We start from the raw sequence: 23,512 nt of genomic DNA on the forward strand, positions 1-23,512 counted from the left end.
GCTTATGTTTAATTTACGTAAGTGGTAGAATACTTTTATAATTTAAAACATCAAAGATAAAGTTTATATACAGCAATCTAGTACATTACAGAATATTGCAGATTATATAAGTGAAAAAGCGTGACATTTATAAAGATTGCAATAGTGTTAAAGGTTAATTCTTAATTTGCTTTTAAAAAGAGTTTTATTGGACGTGGAGCTGAAATGTTCAGTTAAACTGTTCAAATTTCAAATGGGTTTGCCATGAGTGGTATCTTATACCACTTCGTCTTTTCCTGAAAACAATACAGGACCACAACCCATTTGTACATGTCAAAACCCCATAAGCAGCTCTGTAAAAATCATTGCCTCTTATAATTTTCACTTAAGGCATGGTTTTGTTTTCCTTGCCAGAAGTTGTGGTAACACAATCAGGTGAAACAGTGTGTTTTAGATTCCACACAGCTGTTGATATTTGTTTGCACTTGTATATTGCTCATATTAGTGGATCAGTGAAACTGTAATATTAGAGTACTGTGTTCTGAAATGGTGAACCTTTTTTATTTTCATTTGAAGACAAAACACAGGACCTTGTTGTACCCACTGTGCATTCAACTTTTAATTGGGGCTTTAGATTTATAATACCTTCTTTCATGTTTAATTGATGAAGCAGTTCTGACTTTTTAGATCTTATTTTTCTTTCACAAACTATTTCAGAATCAGATTTAATAGATTGAGTAAAGATACTGTACAGTAATTGCTTGTAGTGATCATGTAAGCATTTGAAAGCAAATTATCAGAGAAAACATCCCTTTGGGTGAACATTGTATTGCTGACAGTTTACCAAAAAGAAAAGTATTTGACAAATGTAAAACCAAGGCTTTTCTTATGGATATCTGGAAATTTCTAAGCAATAGAAGCTGGTTAAAAAATTGGAAATAAAAGAACTCCAGAAGACTTTGTAGTTGTTATATCATGCTCTTGAATTTTAGCCAGATAGATAAGTGTGGTTCAAAGACTAACCTTAAATCCAGCCTGGCAGCTTTGTTGATTTTTTTTTTCTTTTTTTTTTTTTTTTTTGTCAGTGAATGGTTTATTTGAAATGGAAAATACTGACAGTTGTTTTTAACCTGAGCCATGAACTAAATTCTTCAGTTTTCCATTGAGAGAAATAAGATCATGTGAAATCATGTGTTTAGTTTAATTGTGACTTAACTGCATAATTTTTGAAGGACGCCTGTCGCCGGCACTGATGTTTGTCACCAGAAGCTAGCACTTTGAACTTGGGCAGTTCTATCTATACATGTAAACATGTATTTGAATTGTAAGTCTCCTGGAGTTCCTTATCTCATTTAATAGCTTCATTATTCTATGTTTTAGAATGTTTTCTATTGTGATTAAAAAAAATGTAACCTTTGTGTTAACGTTGTACACCTTACTTCCAAAGGGATTCACAGGACCTGATGGCTCACGTGGAGCCACAGGGCCAAAAGGACAGAAGGTAAGAAGACAGTTATGCATAAAATTATGGGATTTTATTTTTTAGCAGGATTTTTGTTTTTCTTTATGCAACTAATGAGATGTTGTAGCCTTTCTTACATTATTAAAACATTTATAGAATACAGACACATTGGGCCCTTTTCACACAGTACAAAGCAACTTCTATTCCCCCAGCCAGCAGTAAGGAATGGTGGCATTAGACTGAGGGCATTAAGGCTGAGCATTTTCAGTAAAGGTGAGACTTTTTCCATCTTGTTGTACTGCAATTTTGTCATAGTAATAACATGCAGTGGGAACTGGAACAGTGAATCCTGACTTCATCAGCTATCAGACAAATGAAATATACATCAGAAGTCAGAGTAACTAGTAACTGTTGATATTATTTTTTTTGATGGTGGGGGGAAAGGCCTGAGGCTGTATCTTTTTAATATTGAGAAAGTCATTCCTTTGTATCAAGTATCACTGAAACCAGCATAGCGTTAATGAATTGAGTAATACTTGCAGAGTATGTCCACTAAAGGATACCCTCCAAAAGGTTAGAGCATCTTACTGTATGTTGTTCACAAAACTCTGCTAATGCCTCTTGAAAACCTGAATTTTTATCTTTTAAAGGGTGAGCCAGGATTGCCAGGTGCTCGTGGACTTCCAGTAAGTAATATATTTAGTATATGAAGAGGCTTTTTAGACCTTAAGTATCAATATGAAGGATTCTTACCATTAAATGTAATGAAGAAAAGCCAGATGTTATTTCTGAGATTTCAGAGAACTCAAAATATTACAGTAGTATATTAAGGAATCTTTTTGTCTTTATATCGGTGGGTAGATGTTACTGAAAGGACATTAGGTTTGTATGCTGTAGAAAAGAAAGGAGCATGTGTGATGTGGTCACAAGTTTTGGATGCGTGCTGTTGTTTTCCATCTCTTTGTGAAAATGCTGTAGACACAGGAGAGCCCGTGTTTTATTTGCATATTTTAATCTCCAGTTATTCCTGTTTCAGCTCCTTGCCACGTGTGTAAATGAGATCACTGAAGTGTAAATGCTGTATGGGACTTCCTGTGCTGTTCAATATGGAAACAACACAAAATATGAGAAAGGGCACAGACTATTGTTGCAGTTGGCATGCAGATGGATTTGACATCTGACTTTGGGGACTGAAAATAGTTGTGAATTTTAGGAATTCTACATGTTTGAAGAAGTGAACGATGGTCGGTCTGTAGAAACTTAAGATTATATAGGAAACCAGGAAAAACCTCAAGGAAAATGAGTTATTGAACAAGATGACACATGAAATTTTAATAGGGCTGCACATAATTAAAGTTTAATTAAAAATTAGATTCATTTTGGAGAAATTATTGGAATTAGATAGAAGAGACGTATTCTGAAATAGCACTCTTTGCTATGAAATTCTGCATCTTCAACTGTATCTTCATATTTTTGACCATCTCATTAACTTCCATTAAATTTATATTAAACAATCATTTTTATATTTGGCCAGAGAGGAATTTATAATGTTGTTCTTGAAGACATTACGTTATAGACATGTTCAAACTTAAGATGAATCATTCTATGTGAACATTTGCATTTAATTTTCACGGATGCTGTTTCTTACCTGAAAATCTGGAAAATAGGTAATACTTTTATAATGGCTTGTCAATCTGTAGACTCAATATATGAGGTAGATTTAGTCACAGAAAGTAGCAGAACTGAGGTAACTTCTAGGTAGTCTGAAAGCTCTGCATTTTTCTGTTAGAGGTTTGAGTTTGTTTTCATTTTTTTGCTCTCAAGTAGATAAGGAAATAATTTCCGAGTAATTTGCAATGCATTTGAAATGTGTAGCTGGAATGAAGAGCTGGCTTAACTCTGACAGATATGTTACTTAGATGATATGGAAAAAAGTATACATGAAAAGAACTACTATAGGAGAGGAAAAAATGGGGAATTAAAACTGAATTACTGAAATACTAGGTTAAATACTGTAGTGTTTCAGCCTGTCAAGTGAAATAAAAACTGACTGGGAAAAATATACGTGATTTCACCTCACCATTAACAGACTAATGTGAGAATGAATGTTTTAAAAGCCTTCAGAAAAAGTGGGTATATAAAATATACATAAAGAGGGTTGATCTCAGCTTAGAAGTGGAGAAGTTATTATGACACCAACTTGTCAAGGTGGAATGCTGATTCCATTCGGAGAAACACTTACCTAATTCAGGTCTTTCGTGACCATATTTTGAGACTGTAAAAGCAATAAATCTGATGAGATTTTGGACCATTGTTCAAACTTCAGTGGTTTTTGTTTGCCCTGTAACTCAGGCTTAGGCTGGTAACGCTTCAGTGAACCTCAGTAGGGATTGCCTTTGGAGTTGTTCTGCCTCTGCTTAATAAGCAACTGGACCTTGTATTTAAAGGCGAATCTGCAGGAATATTTATAATGAGGAAATGAGAATTCTTAGTTATTTAAAGGTAAAGAAAAGGTAGATTTACTTAGTCACCTCCTGTCATTACCCTTGTAATTATTAAGGTTAAGGTTAATCCTCAGACCTTGCATTTTTAGGAAGAAGCCTAGTGTTTGATTTGTTAGCTCTGTGGTTGTTAACCCGTACATGCTGAATTCATATGGAAAGATTAATGCTCAGAATAATTCTCTTGGGGAAATTCCATTTCCACAGGCTTTCCTTTTGATGAATGCCATTAAGCTGCTGAAGTCAGTTCATTAAAGTTTCTCAAAATGGCCAACATCGGTCATCTCACCTTTAGTGAGATTAAACTTAGAGTAATGAAACCTAATTTAAAAAAAAAAAAAAGTAAAAAAAAAAAAAGGTAGATGTGGTAATGCTGGAGCATGATGGCTCCAAGTCTTAGATTCAAAGACTTTTTGAGAAGTTGTTACAACAAGTATGAAGTAATGGGGCTGTTTAACCTTTGCAGGTCTTTGGCTTGATCCATGAGACCTAGTTTCTAGAAACATAGTGAGCACACTTATGAGTCTGCATACTAGTTACATGATTAATTGAGTGTTTAGGTGTAATTATGCACTGCATTGAATTCAGTCAGTGACCTTTTGCACGTGGAGTAGTCTCTGGATGGTTACCCAAAGACTTCATTTCTCACAAAAAAACCCCTTGCTTAAGTTGTTAAAATGCTCAATGTAAATAGAAAGTCAGAAGCTTTGGCTACAATGTTAATTAGCTTTAAATTATTATCACTGTTTTTCAAGCTCATCCACTGGAATTTATTGGCCAGGTTGGGACTTCAGGGTAACTGAAAGAAAGAATATTACGTATCTAACGTTTTACATGCAGCATTTGCTTTTCTGCTTCTGTTTCCCGTTCTTGCCCAGAATGTATCCCAGAAATCTTAATTTATGTTCTTTTACCCTCCCTTTCCTCTGCTTTTTCCTTCTATCATTCAGTTTTAATTTGTTCACCTTTTCTTATCTGTTTTGTGGATAGTCTCTCAAATGGCAGATTTACAAAATTAGTAGAATACTTCTGATTAATCCAAGTAATTTACCACCAGATATGATGATGTCTCTGATCTGGCCCTGGTAAATGGACCTGGGACTGCTACATTCAGTGCATGTATTGCACCCTTCAATCCATTCTCCCTGTTAAGTTTCCTCTAAGTTTTCTAATAGTTGATACATTGCTAGTGTTTTACAGAGCTGACATATGAGTAGAGTTGTGTGGATTTAGTGACAGAGAAATTTAAAATACTTTAAAGTCTACTAAAGCACAGCTTCTGCCATGAGGTACACATACAAATGTGTATTTGTGATTCTGGGGATGGCAGCAGGTCTGTGCTGATAATGGGAGGTAATTAACAAATCCATAGGATAAGTGTCTCTGAACCAGGTGATTACAGAATGTGTATTACTGCCCATGTACATGCATTCCTTGTGCTCTGTGGGTCAGGTTAAGCACCTCCAAAGCCAGCAGCAGGCATCTGAGGATGTAAGGCTGTAGTCCCAGGCTGCCTGGAAAGGCTTCCCCTTTAGGACACAGACACAGGCAGGAACATGGGCAGCTGGTTGGGATCATTAACTGCTCTGTGTAGGTCCTTCCTGGCTGATTTCTCTGGAGCTCTCAAGTCCGCAACTTTGCTTGCAGGGAGTTCATGGTCAGAAGGGTGGAGTAGCTGGATGAGGAGGAGGCATGGGTTGCTGGGGGAGAGCCCCTGCTTCTTGGAGTCCTAATTAGGGGGGTAAGGAGGTGCAATGAAGTGGGCAGAGGAGGGAGGCTGGCTTCTCCTGGCCCTGTGTAGGGGCTGGACACAGTAGCTGCTGCTTTCAGTATCAGTGACTTGCTCTGTCACTGTTGGGGGCTTGTCAGCAAGTCAGTTTCCTTCTTTCAGAGGCAGGTGATACTAGAATATCAGGTATGTGATACAGTGAAAGTTTGATCTGTATAGTGAAATATAGACATGTATAATATAGTGAATTGCAGCAAGGGACCTTAAGTAATAGCAAAGGAATTATGTAGGTTATCCAAGGTGAAAAAGTTTACTTTCTGCTGAGTATTAAATGGTCAAAATGGAATGACTCTGATAAATGCTTGAAAATTTCCCTGTGTTAAACCAAGTTTTCTAAAGACAACCTTGTAGATACAATCCTGGTATGATATTCTGTGGCTTTGAAACTCCACTCAGCCTAGGTGCTTTATTAAATCTGATCTCTTGAAGATCAGTTTTCTTAGAGGGAGTGTATTGCCTGGGTAGGCATAAACAGATTTGTATCTTAGACACTTCTCATTAGAATGATTTAGAGCAATACTGATGAAAAACGTAAACAGGAGCAGTTTGGTGTTCTTTGTGATTACCAAAATGCGCTAGCTTAAAGGATTTAGACCTCAGGGAAGCAATGGCAAAACAAAGAAGAAGTATCTTTTATTATCCACTTAAATGCATTTTTAGAAGGAAATTATTATAGAATAGGTGTGTTGATCATGCTATTAATCATTAGCTAAACCCAAAGGCTAATGTTTTCATTCCTTTGTGGAAGTATATGGGTTGGAAAAAATGTGGAAATAAATGATACTGCAAGGCAACTTAATCAGTAATTTAATCTTTCTCCTAATACTGATTACTTAATAATAAAATAGCTATTTAACATTAGTTAAACCCAAGTTTTCAAAATTATTTTGCAGAATCAAACATGAGGATTTTTGTACCTCTTTATCCCAAATACTCTGTTCTTGGCAAACAGCTTGACTAGGTGTGTAACTCTCCCCATATTTCTAATCTTTTCCATGTTTCACAGGGCAAGGGGCTCCTTGGACCACCTGTAAGTATCATTCTTATGATTCATAAATATACAGTTTAATAAATCTGTTTAAATATTCAATAAAGCTATTATACTGTAATAAAAAGTAATTAAGTGAAAAAAGAGATTTTTAATCCTTATGTTCTATGTCTGTTATGTATGATTTCTTCAGCTGCTAATGAGGTTGCTTAGGTTTGTGATATGTGAAGCAAGAATACTGGTGTCTGAAGGCATAGATTGTTCTTGGATGCTTGTTATAGAGGTATTGTATGGTTTAAAAATACTATTTAACTTGGTTGTTATAGGGTCCAGCTGGGGCGGCAGGACTTCCTGGAGAAGTAGGTCGTTCTGGTCCACCTGTAAGTACTACTATGCTAAAAATGTAGGCTTATTCAATAGCTACAAGGTAATTATAGAAAATAAATGAATAATTACTATGCCATCTAAACATTTTTGGTTATAACAGCACTGGAAAACATTGTATTCTGCTACAGTGGTCACTGATAGAGTTAAAATCCTGTTTGAAGCTCATCAGAAATAAAGAACAATGAACGGCACAAAGTCAGGCCCACCCATTAGATCAGAATTAAATGTTTCATGTAGCGTTCCATACTCTCCTTTGCCTCTTATTCAAGGAAAGCTAAAATAAAAAAGAAAACCTGCCAGAAATACAGGAAATGTAAAACTTAACATTATATGCAGACCTTTAGTTTTTCTCCTGTCTTCTTACATATACTTACGGTACATGACTACATACTATTTTTGTTTTGCATTTGTGTATCAGTGAACATGGCAATTCAATATTTCTTCTTAGTCTCATTTTGTGTGACTCCATCTACTGACCTTACTGCTAAACTGTGCATTTGGTTTCAGCACACTGTCATATTTTGACTCCATACTTTACCACTGAAATGCAAATTGAAACCAATTGTTAATTTTTTACTTGAAATCTGAACTAACATTTAAAATTTTGTTTAATGAAGCATACTTTTTGATGCATACCTCTCCTTGTATGTTTTGTTTAGTCATATAAATGAATATAAAAAAGAACATTGAAAGCTGCCAATCTGTTTCAGAAGATGATCCATCTAGCTCATTTCTTGTCTGTAGTAAGGGCTATAATGGATACCTAGGGAAGCATGCAGAATATTTGTAAAATGACAATTTTTTTGGTCATACTGTCTCACATTCTGGCAGTTGGCAGGTCAGAGACTGCCTGAATCAGAAATTACATTTGTGCTGTCTTTCAAAAGCTATATATGGGCCTATCCGCCATCAATGTAGTCGGTCCCTTTTTGAATCCATTTATACCAGACAACTCCACAACACACTGTGATAAGGAGTCCCACAATGTAATTATACACTTTGTGGAAAAGAAATACTCCTTTTTAGTGTTTCTAAACTTATGGCTCTATAGCTCATGTATTGTGAGAATTAATGAATATTTTTTCTATATTAATCTTGTTAATTTCATTTATAATTTAATACGATATCAAAAATGATTTTGAAATGACAGTGTTAAGTAAAAACGTGCTCCCTGTCAGATTATCAGATTTATTCAGCATTCAGGAAAAAATTATTTGCAGAGGTTCTGTCTTGTCTTTACTTCTGAAAGCACTGGTCATCATAACTTCACAAACAGCTGAAGATTCTGTCTTGGTAAATTCATCTTGGGCTCTGAAAAAGGGGATTTTTTCCTTTCTGTGCTTTGGGCACTTATGCTAGTTACTAGAATTTTTTTAAATTCAGAACTTAATTAGCAGTTATAAGATAGAAAGAAGTGTGCATAGGTGATCCTGTGGTCAGATGTTTCAGCTGTCTAAAGCAGCTGAAAATGTGTTGTTCTTTTGTAGGTCTTATTCCACAACATGGCTTCTATTCTACTAAAAGATCAGTTTTCCCATTCTGCTGTAGGAGCCGCGTTACGGGTTTTAATTGGATACCTAGCCTTTCCTTCTGTAGCTAGTTAACTTCTAACTGTTGTTGTGTGGTATGAGTATGTAATTGATGGTTGTCATTATTGCTTTGAATCAACAAAATTATTTTACCCTTTTTTAGGGAGATCCAGGAAAAAGGGGGCCACCAGGGCCACCAGGACCACCAGGTCCTCGGGTAAGTGATTTCCTTTAATATGTGCTAATGTCTAAACTATGTATTGTTGATTGAACAAAACTTCTCAAGTCCTACAGGTGAATACTGACTAGGATTTCAGCAGAATATATTAATTCATAATACCTAGAGGCTTGTGTTCAAAGCCTGAGATAAAACTCATTTAATCGTATCAATATATGATCTTCTGTTCAGTGAACAAGTTTCTAGTCTTTATGGTTTTAAAATATAGTTTGAAATGCAAACTGTAACTTGTGCCATGATGTCTTCGCATTTCTGCTAATGGTCTTAAACTGTAACTTTGTATAGGTTTTAAACTTCCCTGTGAATCATAGTATTACTGTAATTGTAGACTTTGTTGGGCCTCACCAGTAGTACTTTAGCAGAGGTAGACTTTTCTCTGTTAGGAGCAGAAAAAAATGGTATTTGGCTCATGAGCCAGAAATATATACTCCCAGGTGAGTTAAGATCTAATGTCTCCCTTGCAATCAGTCCTACTACTTGCAAGGGATAGAAGAAAGCTTTACATCAGTGCTTTGACTCTCTAGGGGAGTGGTTATCTTCTTTGAGCCTCTTGGGAGAAGGATGTGCGTTATGCCTTTGTTTTGTGACTATTTACCGGCCCAGAGAGATAAAATGGAGTGTTTGGCAGACATATCAGAGGCTCAGTGTTGTCAAAGGCAAACTGCTGCAAAATATGTGTCATCATAATGTCTTTTAAAATCTGTGCTGTTCCTCTGCTGGACAGATCCTAAATCCATATGCTTTATTTATGCCATGTTTCTTGTTTTCATGAAAATTGCCAGAGAATTGGCAAAGCCATTGTGAAACACATGAATGGTCAAGTGGAGAAGAGGATTAGGAGACAAGTAAAACCAAATTCTTAATAATGGCCTTTGCTGCTTCTATTCCATGAAAGTTTTGTTCTTTTTAGATTTCTGAAGTGCCACAATCACACTCCAGTTGATGACATTGTTCAGCCAAACATACTCTCAGATTTTTAAAAATCCTTCTGTATAGTCCTGTATATAATAAATATAATCTGTATAATCCTTCTGTATAATTCCTTAAACTCCCCTGTATTTCTCTCTGAAACAATGTTTTCCCTCCCACTGAGCTTTAGAGAAGCCAGCTGCTGCTGTGAAATCATATTTCTCCCTGTTGTGCTTCATAAGCATCCCATTAGCTTCCATCAAGTATTTCATTTAATATGAGGAATGGCCTTGCCCCCACTGAGTCCATCTTGTCGTACAATGATCTCTAGTTTATTGCAATTCCATTAACTGCCAGATATCTCATTCATCTACCAACACTTGTGTTGTGGGAAGTCTATTTTCTTTGTATAGATCATCTTTTGCTGAATGGTAGTAAGTTGGAAAAGTAAAGATTATCCTTATTAATGAAATTGTCTTGGGTTCTGTTGGAAATTCACGGGGTTTGGATATATTTGCTCTATATTTAACAGGAAATATATTTTAGGTAGCTTAAAACCCAAATGAAATATTTTGTTTTTCAGAAAAGCTGATCTAAGTTAAAGGACAGGATTCTGCAGTTATCTGCAAACCTAGAATAAAATCCTATACTTTAGGTTCTTTTTATGTTGGAGATTATACATCTGATTCCAGCTTTAGATAGTAGTATTTTCTGTTTCATCTAATGACTAATGAGTCAGTCTGGTTATTTCTTTTTTACTGACTTGGATTAATTTCATTTAATTTAGGGAACAATTGGCCTGCAAGACGGTGACCTGTTGGTAAGATAGTTGTCCGTGATTTTTTTAAAGTAGTCTCAGACAACCTTATTCAACATATGTGACAGTAACTATGTTGATGCTTTTCCAGTGTCCCAATGCGTGTCCACCTGGCCGCCCAGGACATGCTGGCTTAATGGGAATGAAGGTAAGAGAATCTGTTTGTTCAAGCATCCCTTACAAAGATACTGTCTCAGGGCACTGGGGAAGGTAATTGCTGACTTGACAAAAGGGCAGTTCATTGTTAATTTGAAGAAAACATTGCATCAGCGTCGATGCTTAGGGTTATTTCAACTCTTGACTGCTAAAATAACCTCCTGTTGTTGAAATCTCTTACTGCTGCTGTAATTTTCAGAATAAAATTTATGTGTGGTCCTGAAAGGATTAGAGTATGTGAAGAATTGCTACATTTAATTTCTGGACTGTTTGTAGTCTGACTCCAGAAACTAAATATTTCCCCAAATTTTTAGCCTTTTTTCCTTCTTTCTCTCTTCATGGGAGACCTACAACATATTAGATGCAAATTAACACTTTCTGAGTCTCATTTCAGGTAAGATTTTTTTTTTAAATGTGTTCTTTGCTGGTTTCTAGGAATACCGTTGGCCTGAGGAAAGCGTTATAGGGTAACGTAAGAAGGAATACTAAATGCCTAGAAATACAGTCTTGTTAGATCTGGGAGCAGGTTTTTTTTGAACATGGTACTTAATATATGGTGTTAACTAGATAGCTGAGGAAGCAGTGCTGAATGGGGATTGCAGAGGGAACAGCAAGATAGTTCTGAGGAGTCTGTGTCTGTTTTGCAAAACTCAGTTTTATAATTTTGAATAATTTATATTTATTTATTTATTTTGGGTTTTACATTTATTTTAGGGACAGAAAGGTTCAAAAGGAGAGTCTGGTGAACCAGGAAAACAAGGTTATAAGGTAAAAAGAAAAAAAAATAAAAGGAAAACCTGCTGTTGTTTTTAGCAAGCTAATAGTAGTTTAACCTCTTCTTCAAAAACAGTATTATGTTTTGTTAGAACTATTGTTTTACCAAACAATTAATAATACCAAATAATTAATTATAATTACCAAAAAATTGATTAATTGTAACCAAAGGCATATGCCTATTCTTCAGTCATCTGTGCTCTGTATTTACTATGATGCAGGAGTCATACTCTTCTTGCTTTTTATGTTGCTCATTCAATGTAATTATTATGGAACTTGTGGCAAACTTTATTTTTTGGAAGTAAAATGTATTAATTGGAAAACTTCCAAACATTTAAATACAGATTTCTATGGATTTACCAAGTAAATTGTTCTGTAGCACAGATGAGTAGTAACAGGAAGAATGAGAAGGAAGAAAAATGTATTTGTGAGGGAAAGGGCACAGTATAAGTTCATAGGCAAAGAAAGATTTATAACTACAGTAAAGAGGCCAAGTCTGATTCAGCTTGAAGACTGAAATGTAAACTCTTTTAAGGTGTTTCATTTGAATTAACCTTGGTTAATATTGAAATATATGTAAGAAAAGTTGAGAAGATTTGCACAGCCTTTGTCCATATTTCAATGCTAAAGGAAAAACATCAGAGAAGTTTTCTAAAAGACCCCTGTGCTCTCTATTCCTAAGCATTTTGAAAAGAATTTATTAGAAACAACTTGCTTATTTTTTCCTGGATGTTGAACCGTTGTCTCATCCCTTTTTGCAAATTAAACGGGCAGCAAGTACTGGCCCGTTAGTGTGCACTGTCATTGTATGAGAGAGGTTATCATCTAATCAAATAGGCATTTGATCAGTTAAGGAGTTTTATCACTTTAATTTTCAAAAAATTCTGACCACCAGTGTAATATTGTGATGCAGAGCTACTAGTATATCCAGTCCATTCACATATATGAGTATACCTTCATTACACTTCTAGTCTAAAAGAACAAGAAAGCCTAAAGAGATTAACATAAAGGAAAAAAGGAATGACTGGTTATCATCATTATTCTTCTTTGTACCGGCGTTGCTTTGAAATTACCCTTTTGACTGATAGTTGAACGGAATGTGAACCTAAATGAGTATCTGTCTGTTCTGTGGAAGTAGTGTGACTTCATTTGGATTTCCTTCAAGCAGGATATAGTGACAAAACCCAGTAAGTAGTAAATGTACCTCCTACAATGACAGAGCAATATGCGTGATATGGATTAGCTACAGATGTATTCCTTTTGCTTTCCCAGGGTGAAGAAGGGGACCAAGGACCCAGTGGTGAAGTGGGAGCTCAAGGCCTTCCAGTAAAGCATTTTCTTTTAAATAGTGCTACCCATTTGCTTTATTAGGTCATATCTTTTTTTTCTTGTTACTGTAAGAAAACAGATATTATAAAACCTCCGCACACCTTTCTCTTTACTCTGCTGTATCATCTCTGAGTCAAAGTAGAATTATTTAAGTCCCTCCAAAAAGCTACATTATCACTTGGAACAAAGCTCTAAATAGTTATATGGAAAGGCTTATTTTAAAAGGTGTTTCATGTCCTAAACTTTGTGCTTAGATTGTGCAAATAATTGGGTGGGTTTTGTCTGTCTTTTTTTTTTTTTTTTCTTGGCCTTCCTTTCCATAATTTTGATGACTCCGACTTCATCCTTGCAAAGCTAGTGTTTGTTTAAAACATGGTTATCTGTGAAATTCAGGCTTAGCTAAGACTTGCAGATGAAGTAGCAGCCACTGAAAAACATATTTTTTTAATTTTTATTTTTTCTTAAGTTTTTCACCTTTTTGCATGCCAAAGAAGCATCCTTCAATCACATCTATGATTTTAAAATCATTTTCTTGTCCTGTTCCTCTTGATTTCTTTGTCCTGGTACATACCTCCTCAGCTTGTTTCCTTGTGAGGAGCTCTTACAGTTACCACAGCTGAACAGGCAATAGGGAACAGAATAAAGGTGTCATTCTAAGTAAGAGAAATAGACATGACACATGTAATTTCTATAGTTTATTTTTTGATGGGATCTTGTGCTTTTTTCCTAGGTGTGAACCTGTTTCTTTAATGCTGTTGGTGTCCAGATGTGATATTATACAGGGGTTTATGTTGAGACACATGACATCCCAGTCCTAAATTACAGAATTCTCTATGAACATAAAACAACATAACCCCCTGGATTAGGACTAGAGAAAGATAAAGAAAGAACAGAGACTAAGTAAAGGAAAGGGTGTAATCCTTATGTCTGATACTGAAACAAGTATCCTTGGTGCCCTGGTGCAGAGAAAATAATTGTGTAAGATGCAGCTTTTGCTATCTGAAGGGCCTGTGGGAACAAATTGGTTTAACTCAGTTTATGGCAAAGTTCTTTAATTCTTATGAAATAACACAGTAGAATGAAGAACCTGACTTACCTTTTTGTTTTGTGGTTTGTTTTTTTTTTTTAATGCATTACTCCTTTCACGTCACTGTTTCACCAGTTGATGACCTTACAAACAAGCTTTAAAATAATTGTTTCTTATTAAAATGTAGGATTCCTAATATACAGAAAGCAATGTCAGATAGACAACCTATGGAAAAGAGCACAGAAAATGCTTTAGAGCACAGATGGAGAGGCTGTAGACTGTTGTCTTTTCTTGTATGTTTCTTACATGAACAAATGTAAGGCTCAGGTCCATAGAAGGGATTAGGAATCTGGTCTTCTCAGCAGCACCTGCAATGCAACGCTTTTATGTAATGCATTGGCAAGAAGACTTGACAAGGACAGCCACCTCTGGGAGAAGCGTTGCTGTTGATAGAAAGTAGGGGGTACCACGCGCCTACTTCTGTCTCTGATTTTGGAACAAGGATTAGACTATGGCTCTCTCCCTTGTTGGGCTGCTGTAGTCACTGTTGCATTATCATGATTTTTCTCATGTTTTGGGCTGACAAATCTTTTAAGTGTTCTGTGCAAGATTCCATCTAACTTCGTTAGGAGCAAATAAAAGGGCTACCACATCTAGAGTCTGGTCAGAGAGTAGGTTTGCCTATCCTGTGTTGAAGTCCCTGTGGCTGTTTCATTAACAGTTGTAGTTCTTGTTGCAGGACAAACACGTTATGGCTGAGGGTTTGGTCTTTCTGCAGAGAAGAGGCATGTCAGGCATGTCATGTAGTTTCGGTCTCTCGGGAAAAGGGAAAAAAAAATTGAAGCCAAAGTTCCCACAAAACTGTATTTTGAAGAGAAGTGATGATAGCTATGATACATCCTGCTGCACTAGGAGGTCTGCTCAGTCCAGCCTCTCACTGTGTGGCAAGCACACAGATTTACTGCTTGTATTCTGAAAAACCTTGCCCAGTTTTGTCTACCTCTGCAGTTCTATAAACTTTCATGGTACCTTTCTCCTGCATCTGTCCTATACCCCACTTAAGACAATTTAGCACTTTTGCAAATCTGGCCTTCATGTATTCCTGTCACACAGGCTGCACAAGGGGAATGCTTCAGCTCTGTGGTAACCAAGAGGAGAAATCAGTGGAGTTTTTTTTCAGTTCTTAAGGCACATTTGTGGTTGTATAATTCAACTTGGTATTTTTGTTATTCTTTTAAAAAGTCTTAAATTATTGAAATCTCAAAATGTAGATTAAATATTCTAATATAGAAGTAGCTGGATTTCTCCTTCTATATGAAGAAAATAGTAAAATAAACATAAAGAAAGCATGCAGAACTCTGAGTCTTCTGCCTGAAAACCAGGGCAGTTCTGATGAAAAGATTTAAGGGTAATTTGAATATACTTTTCATTTTCAGGGCATCCTAGGTGTCCGAGGTATAACTGGTATAATGGGACCTAAAGGTACCAAAGTGAGTATTAACCTTTCTTTCCATAAAATGGCCTGGATAAAAAAAAATGAAATACACCCCTGAATGTTTTTAAAGCTTATTTAAATTTCTCTTTCCCCCCCTCTGCATTTTCTTTTTCCTGCCAGCTGTGTTTCCATAGCTTCTGTACTTCTGGTTAGGAAGAAAGGCAGGCTGGTCCTTCTCCTTAATGAAGTGCGTGTACTTTTCACACCTTTCCCCTCTGATCCTTGAATTTATAGTAGCTTGGCATGTGTGCAAGTATGTAGTTAGCAAGATAGCAAGGTGTAACAGTTATAAACCACAGCATATTTTATTTAAAGCTAAAATTTATTAAGTAATCCCTCCTGTGAATTGCATCTTCCTGAAGCCTTTTGCTTCCACTGTCCCAGTTTTTGTCAGGATTTCTTATTGAGAGTTAGGGTTTTTTACATTCTTTTTGTCTCTTGCACCTTTTGTGTCTTAAATTGCTGTCAGTGGGATTCATGTTTATATGGTCTGTGACCTTGCTGGGGTAATGTTCCTGCTGTTCATCAAAGTATTTCTAACTGTTGTATCAAAATTGACGTATTTCTATTCTTATGATCTAGCTAATTCTATATGTTAAAAATTTCTGGAAGGATTAAAATGTAGCGATCATGCCATTGTCTCCTTCTCCAGAAATGAAACCATGGAAACCTTATTCTTTGATCATCTATGCTCAGAAAGAACATTAAATTTACCCTGTTTATGAGTCTTCTTGTGAGTGTTTCTTGTTAACCTCTTGGACACATTTGCTAGCCTGTTACTATCTTACTTTGCTTTTCTGGCCTTTGTATCTTCTAATTCTTCATGGTTATTTGCCTGGACTTTTGTGCTGTTTGTCTGTTTGAAATATTTACTACATCGGCTTGACAAAGAATTTTCTTATTGTCTGCAAATCTTTTTCAAAACACGTTTTGTTCTCTCCATTTAAAATTACTTACAGGTTAGCAATTGCATTCTTTCCTTGAAACACATGTGATAAAAATAGCTGCACTGCACTTCATTTCTCGTCACATTTTAATGCTATTCTGTTATGTGGTGAAGGTTATATATATATAATATTATTAAGGAAGACACACGTTTTCTGAGGTAGTGTGAAAGAGTCTACCTCCTCGCTGTCTGGTATTTTTTTAGAGAATGAACTGAATGTGGTTTTTTTAATGACATTTTCACATAGTTAAAAATATTTGCTTTCATAACTCCACATAAAACCACGATAAATAAATAAATAAAAAGTTTGCCAAAATCCCCCCCTCCCCTTTTTTTTCATTAGAGCAATTTAAATCACATTGGTAGTGTTTCAGCACTTCATTTTAATGTCTTGTGTTATCTACTTTTTTTGTAGGGAGCTCGTGGGCTTGATGGTGAGCCTGGACCCCAAGGTCTTCCTGGTGCACCTGTAAGTCGAGTGCATGTTAGCCAAACACTTTCCACAGTCTACCCCGCTAGACGCTAAGTTCTGAAACTTTGTGGCTGTGAATCAGAAAAGCCTCTGATTAACCCAATTCTATTGATTCCCTACAGGTGAATAAATGATATGACATGATGTCAAGTCCAGAATCTCTTACTGTCCCCAAGGAATTATGGGGTAGATGAACACATTGTACCCTCTTAGTATGTTATTTTTACCTCTTTATTCTGAGTGCTACTGTGCATTAGGGTAGCTTGGAATTTTTCAGGTTTTGAACTGGAAAACATTTATTATAACAAAACCTGTACAGGGAAATTTTTGTGCCTTTTTGTTCGTTTGGCGTAATTTTGTTTGTGGATTCTTATTTTTATTTTTAATTCTTCCCTGCTTCCTGCCCCCAGCTGGCATTTGTGCTTGGAATAGCCAGTATCTGTATGGGTTGATGAGGTGAGGGCAGCGTCCTTTTTACTTAGACACTTGTGGATTCCTAGGGGATAGCTTGAGCTGTGTTTTTTAAAATGTAGCTGACAGCTAAGTTTAAAAAACCTTGCAATTTTAAATATAGTATGATTTTGAGTTGTCTGTTCTAACCATGTGTGAACTGTACTGCTGTTGATTTACTAGAGGTTTTAGCTAATAAGTACAAGTAAGTTTATTCTGGTTTTATTACTAAAATAGTCTTTTTTTTTTTTTTCCTTTCCTATAGGGAGATCAAGGACAGAGAGGTTTACTAGGAGAGGCAGGTCCGAAGGGAGAAAGGGTAAGCACAGGCGAATTTTGTCTCATGTTGACTTGCAAATGTTGGTTACTTACAGCATCTGAACATACAACATAATTGGTACTCTCAAAGTAATGCATATCTGAATGAGTATGTGTTGGCATTCTTTGCATCTGACATTTCAATGTGTTTATTTTCAATTTTAAAAATTATAATTATTCTTAGGGTCCTCAAGGTACAAGAGGAATAAATGGTCTCCCTGGGCCAAAAGGAGAGCCTGTATGTATATTTCATTTCTTCATGTCATGCTAATTTGTATATCATAGTGCTTTGGCAAAATCTCTCCAACAATACATTAAATATTTCCCCCCCCTCTTTCAAGGGCTTACCAGGAGTCGATGGCCGGGAAGGGATCCCTGGAATGCCTGGAGCAAAAGTAAGGCACAGTTGGCATATATCTGAGTTTGGTAGTGCCCTAGATTTGTTCACTCATTTTTGGCTTTTTATTGTGCTGCTGTGTGGCTTTATGCACATTATTAGCGTAATTGAATGAACTTTCCCATCCTACAGATCCAAAAGTGCTCCAGCTGTGTTCCAGAAATAAAATTTTCCCTTTTGTTTGATTTGCATAAATTACAACTTAAATTATTTTTCAGGGTGAACCAGGAAAACCTGGAGCTCCAGGTGATGCAGGGCTTCAGGGACTGCCAGTAAGTATCTGGTGTTTTACCTTTGAAAGTTAGGCTCGGTCCAAACCACAGAAAGGCCCTATGTAGGTTAGTTTGCTGCTGGTGTTGGAGTAATTTAAGAGAAAACCTAAGCAAAAGGCTCAGAAAGAGTTTGTGTAATGCAAGGGGAAATTCTATTATGTGTATCCAAAACTTCTGCACAAAAGGCTAAATCTCCTCACAGTACCGTAGCGAGGAGCTTGGTCTTGCAAACTGTTTGTGGCCACTATGCAATTCTTTTAGGTTTTCTCGTGTTTGAAACCCTGTGGATATTATGGTGTGACCCCACAATTAGTGCTGGTTTTATTGTTACTGACTAGGGCCAGACTCATTCCCAGGGTGAGGAGGAAGGGGTGACCTGCTAGTTTAACATACCTTAGATGAACAATCATCTCCTTTTGTTATTCTGCAGGCTCAGAACATCTGAAGTGCATCACGTTCATGGTTCTTTCTGGGGGGTGGGGTGGGGTGCAGGGGGTGGGAACAGGGATGGACAAGTTTTCTAGTGCATGACCTGTGGTGAAGTAGGGAATCAGTAGTGCTTTATAGACTCTTTTAGAAGGTAATCCTCATAAATTAGGTGAATAAGTTTGAAAACTGTGTCCATTGTCAAAAGCTAAATAGAAAGTTCTTTGAAACTATGCTATAGGAGTAGTTGCTGTGAGGATATATTGAAGGAGATGTATTAAAATAGAACTTGGAAGTAAATTTGTAATATGAAGTGAGCTCTTAAGTTTGGAATAAAATTTGGTAAAATTATAACTTGCTATGAGCTGTTGCACAGAAGTGAGGAGAGGCATGAAATGTGTACAAATAGTATCTGTTAAACTCTCTACCTCCAGTTTCAGAATACTGGGACTGAGAATCTGTTTCTAGATTAAGCCAGAAAAAGCCACAACTCCTCACTATTCCATGTTCCTTTAGCCAGTTTATGAAGCCTACTTCATAGCTTATCTGTTACTTTGTAAATAGAAGGAATTCAAGCTTGGTCCACTGTTGGACAGAAGTGCTTCAATATCAAGTAAAAAGGACTAGAAATACTTTAACATGAGAAAGATGTTTTTGAACACCATTTCCAATCCTCTTAATGAGAAATAAACACTGTAAATGTTATTTCTTTCAGGGTTTACCAGGCTCTCCAGGTGTGAAAGGCATTCCTGGCCCAAAGGTAAATCATCTTGAGAATTGACTTTCTGACAATACTGTATCTGTGTTTATCAAGTTTGAAAATATGCAGTGAAATTATATTAACTTTCTGTTGTGGTAAGATACAAGCCTTTGGTTGAAAGAGTTAAATATATTCTTTTATCAACTCTAGTCCTGTGCTTTTTCATGATTCTTTTGCCACGTTTTCATGATTCCAGGCATTAGATAATACCTAAAAAAGGCCATTTCCTTTTAAACTTGTGGAAGTCATTGCTAGAGAAGGCATGAGACATGAGTACCTCACTACAGTTTGAAATGAGGGATCTTGTAATAAGAATAATATTTAAAGCTGCCCTAAGCTGACTGAACCAAAGAGATTGTAATCTCTATTTACATACCTCTGAATTGCAGCATCAATTTCAATTAAGTTAGAAAGTTGTATGATTGAGGCTATGGAGTGTTTCAGATGCAAATGTTTGAGTTTAGTTTTAAAGAAAACTAGATTGAGACATGAATTTCTTCTGAAATTACATGGAATGGTATTACCTTCTGTGATTTGAGAGCAGAAATCAAGTCTGCCTGGATTTGTCAGTACATAAAAACCAAAAGAACTGAAATTTGACTTTTGAAAAATTAGAAAGAATTAGATGAAAGTTAAATGAAAACCAAGATAAAGGTGGAAGTTAAAAAATGAATAAAGGCTGAGTTGTTGGGGTTTTTTTAGACCTTACAATTTCCTTACTTTTTATTTTAAAATGAAACAGTAAACCATTGGCTTAGCTAATATTTTTCATTTTTTGTCCAACAGGGAAATAGAGGTCCTCCTGGGGTGCCAGGTTTGATGGGAAATTCTGGTAAACAGGTAAGGTCGTTAATCTTACGCAAAAGATCTAGAAAAATGAAAAATTTTGCATTGTGCAAAAAATCACTTTTCAGATTTATTGTGTTCTTCCTATCCCCAAAACAGGGTGAACGGGGCCCAGAAGGAGAAGTGGGTCCAACAGGACCTCGTGGACCACCAGTAAGTACTGAATAAATTTATAACTTAGTGTATGTAATATTGCAGTGTTTCAAGTTACGGTTGCTGTAGCTAACCATGAATTAACCGTTCAGCACAAATGCTAAATTTTAAGGTAAATACTAGGTGTTCTTTAACGCCCTTTTGTGCCAGGTGGATGTGCACCATTGCATAGACAAATCCAGAAGCACATGTCCTAGGAGTGTTTCTGGCTTTGGTAATAAATTAAATTTTAAACCTTTGTTTATGTTTGTCTGGTCTTTGTTTTTAAATATGCTGAGTCAAAACCCAGAGGGAATGAGGGTGGTTTGTGACAAAAAGTTGGAACCAAACTCCTGTTCTTCCACTGCAACAGTGAGCTCCCACCACTGGTGTTGAAAAGCTTGAATTTACTAGTTCTCAGTAAATCACTTCCTCTTTAACTGTTTCAGCCTCTTGAAGAAGCATGTGCTGTATATTACAAGCATTACAACATATTTGGACTAAGTATTCAGAACATGAATTTTTTTTTTGGCTAAGACCTATTTATAATGCATGTAGTGTTAACAGTGAGGCAAGGTATGAAGGAAAGGTAGTTGTCTGTCCTACCTAGTACAGAAAATGACTAGAGACTATCTGGAGCCCCCTTGGTCAACTAGCATGGTGGCATTTGTCTTCATAGTGCTAAATTCCCTTAACACCCTCTCATGTCTAAGAGCAGGCTGGGTGCAATCAAGTTGCAAATGGGGAACAGTCTCTTGCCGGTGTTCCTAAACTGTTCTTGGGCATTATCTGGGAAAGTCCAGTTTGCCTGAAGCAAAAGCACATTAACCATTTATCATGGATGATGGTGGGATGCTGCTCAGGCCTGTGCCTTGGCCCTTTCTGCTTGGCGTTACGAATGTAGCTATAGTGATGTGAAGTATAGCATTTATCTCTACTTGGAAACACTGATGATGTAATTTCTTTCACTGGAGATTTTCCTTGACGCTAGAAAGATGCGGAACACTGGAGACATTGTTGCTGGGCCAGTAGCTCACTGCAGGAAATAAATGTGCTAAGGAAAGTGATCTGATGGCACTTGCTAAGGCTCAGTCTTGAAGACAAAGGACAACTGGCTGCTAGGGATTCTGCTGGGTACAGATTTCTGGTTCCCTCTAGAGCAGACCTGGCATGGACTGAAGTTACATAAGGCTGATCTAATTTCCCTTTGCTGTTAATCCTTCTATGAGGGTTGAGAAGGTCAGTGGTTTGAAGAAAATATTCATATACCAAAATTCAGTCTGATGACATTGAGAAGGCTCAAGGCTCTGTAACCAATTGCTTTTGCAAGCTTCTCTCTTGCCACTGATACACTAGGGATACTTTCCTGGAATTTTCTGAGCTTATGCTACCATACGATGACGTAACAGTCTTACTCATGCACTTGCAGGTTTATCCTCATACAGGGCTTGGAAAGTTACTGGTAAGGATATATTTGTAAGGGTATTTCATGGGTCAGAAATATCTTCTCTGAATTAACACTTAAACATACAGCAGTAGTCAGCCAAGTAGTAGATTTTGTTTTCTTCTGTCGTTTGCTTTATCGTGTGTGAGATGCATTCGTTCATAAGAACAAGTTTATTTTAGGCTGAATCTTTGTATGAATGCTGTGTTCACAGCTGCCTATGAATGATACAAAAAGGGCGTTATATGAGCATACGCTTACTAGGATGGAATACAGGTATCTTCAGCCTCCCATATACTCAACTTGTAAACCTTTATTTTTGTTGTGTTTAAAGTGTTGGGTGCACTAGAAAACGTTCTCAGCTTTTTTTTATTGAGCTGATATTTTGTACACTTGTAACAGGAAAAAGAATTATAATTGAATCAGACTAAAGTAATTGCCCACTCTGATAATGCACTGTAATCTGCTAAACTATGCTTTTAATCCTTTCAATGTGAACATGAATTTACGAAATCAGCAGTCCATAGAACACAAGTTGACATGCAAGGTTAATTATTAGTAACCCTGTAGTTGGTCAAAAATACTTAATGAAGATTAAATACAATGATTTTTCTGTTTATCACTCTAGAGACCAGCAAGACATCTGGATATCTTGCCTTTATTTTCTCTGTTTTTACAAAGTGCATTCATTCTGGAAAACATGTGAACATTAGAACAAAAGCATAGAAATAAAAAAAATTTTGGTTGATACAAAATGAAGAAAGGAAGTAAATTATTGATAATAAAATAAGTTTGCATGTAGAACATTAAACAGTAATCTACTTATTTCTATTTATTTTGAAGCCGTAAAGAGCCTTGAATAATAACTATGTTTAGCTTCCTTCTGGTCAAGACTACAGGCAGTGTATGACTGGAATGGTTTTCTGTTTTCTTCTTGGGAACACTGGAAAAAACATTACTTCCACACAAAAAATTGGAATGATCAGGACTTTTTGTTTAGGAACAACACATGGTTGGATTATTGAACCTCAGTGAGCTTTTGTCCAGGTTGAATTTGTATTTATTTTCAGGGTAGAATAAAGAGTGTTTTCTCTTTCTTCTGTAGCACTTACATGTAGTAGATATGGTTGAGTCTCAGATTTTAGGACTCTGCCCTTAGATTTCCAGGAAAGAAAAGTAACCTGCTAGTTAAATAATTCTACATGCCATGATTGCCAAATTTCTATATTTCTAAACTAGAAATTTTGAAAACAAGTTGAGAAAGGCTTTTATAATTGTTCTAAGGATAATTTTTCTTCTGAATATTTTTGTATTTTTTTCCAGATTTTGGAATTTTCTTGCAACTGTAACATTTGATAGTTTCTAACCAGTTTTATAAGGACTTTCAAAGCCTGAGAGTTTTATGGTTACTATTCAGGTATTTTTCTTGTCCTTTTCCTTCCTGTTTCAAATTATCTTCTTCAGCACCCACCTCAGTTCTTTTCTTTCTCCTTTAGCTTTTGTTCCATTTCACTCTTGTTATAGAAGACTCAGGTAGAAGTCAATAGGGGCTGGCCTTCTTCCTTGGAGCTGGAAAAAACCTTGATATTTTGCAGGATATGGAGAACTTCAGTCCCTTAATATATTGCTGTATGGCAGCAGCCCACATAAAGGTCCTTTTCACTTTCTC

At 36.3% G+C, this 23,512-nt stretch overlaps 1 protein-coding gene across 2 annotated transcripts in view; it reads left to right on the forward strand.

Annotated features, from left to right (window-relative positions):
* The window catches only part of COL9A1 (collagen type IX alpha 1 chain), a 74,720-nt gene that overhangs the window by 21,154 nt on the left and 30,054 nt on the right, over positions 1-23,512 (forward strand). For both annotated transcript variants that reach the window (XM_040598684.1, XM_040598685.1), the window contains 18 exons: positions 1,427-1,480; positions 2,092-2,127; positions 6,738-6,761; positions 7,046-7,099; positions 8,799-8,852; positions 10,570-10,602; positions 10,691-10,747; positions 11,470-11,523; positions 12,802-12,855; positions 15,322-15,375; positions 16,742-16,795; positions 17,514-17,567; positions 17,751-17,804; positions 17,908-17,961; positions 18,182-18,235; positions 19,377-19,421; positions 20,208-20,261; positions 20,367-20,420. In XM_040598684.1, the coding sequence (XP_040454618.1) occupies positions 1,427-1,480; positions 2,092-2,127; positions 6,738-6,761; positions 7,046-7,099; positions 8,799-8,852; positions 10,570-10,602; positions 10,691-10,747; positions 11,470-11,523; positions 12,802-12,855; positions 15,322-15,375; positions 16,742-16,795; positions 17,514-17,567; positions 17,751-17,804; positions 17,908-17,961; positions 18,182-18,235; positions 19,377-19,421; positions 20,208-20,261; positions 20,367-20,420 (897 nt within the window). The remainder of the gene's footprint in view (positions 1-1,426; positions 1,481-2,091; positions 2,128-6,737; positions 6,762-7,045; positions 7,100-8,798; positions 8,853-10,569; positions 10,603-10,690; positions 10,748-11,469; positions 11,524-12,801; positions 12,856-15,321; positions 15,376-16,741; positions 16,796-17,513; positions 17,568-17,750; positions 17,805-17,907; positions 17,962-18,181; positions 18,236-19,376; positions 19,422-20,207; positions 20,262-20,366; positions 20,421-23,512) is intronic.

The sequence above is a fragment of the Falco naumanni genome, chromosome 6 (genome assembly GCF_017639655.2).
Source record: "Falco naumanni isolate bFalNau1 chromosome 6, bFalNau1.pat, whole genome shotgun sequence".
In the NCBI taxonomy this organism is placed as follows: Eukaryota; Metazoa; Chordata; class Aves; order Falconiformes; family Falconidae; genus Falco; species Falco naumanni.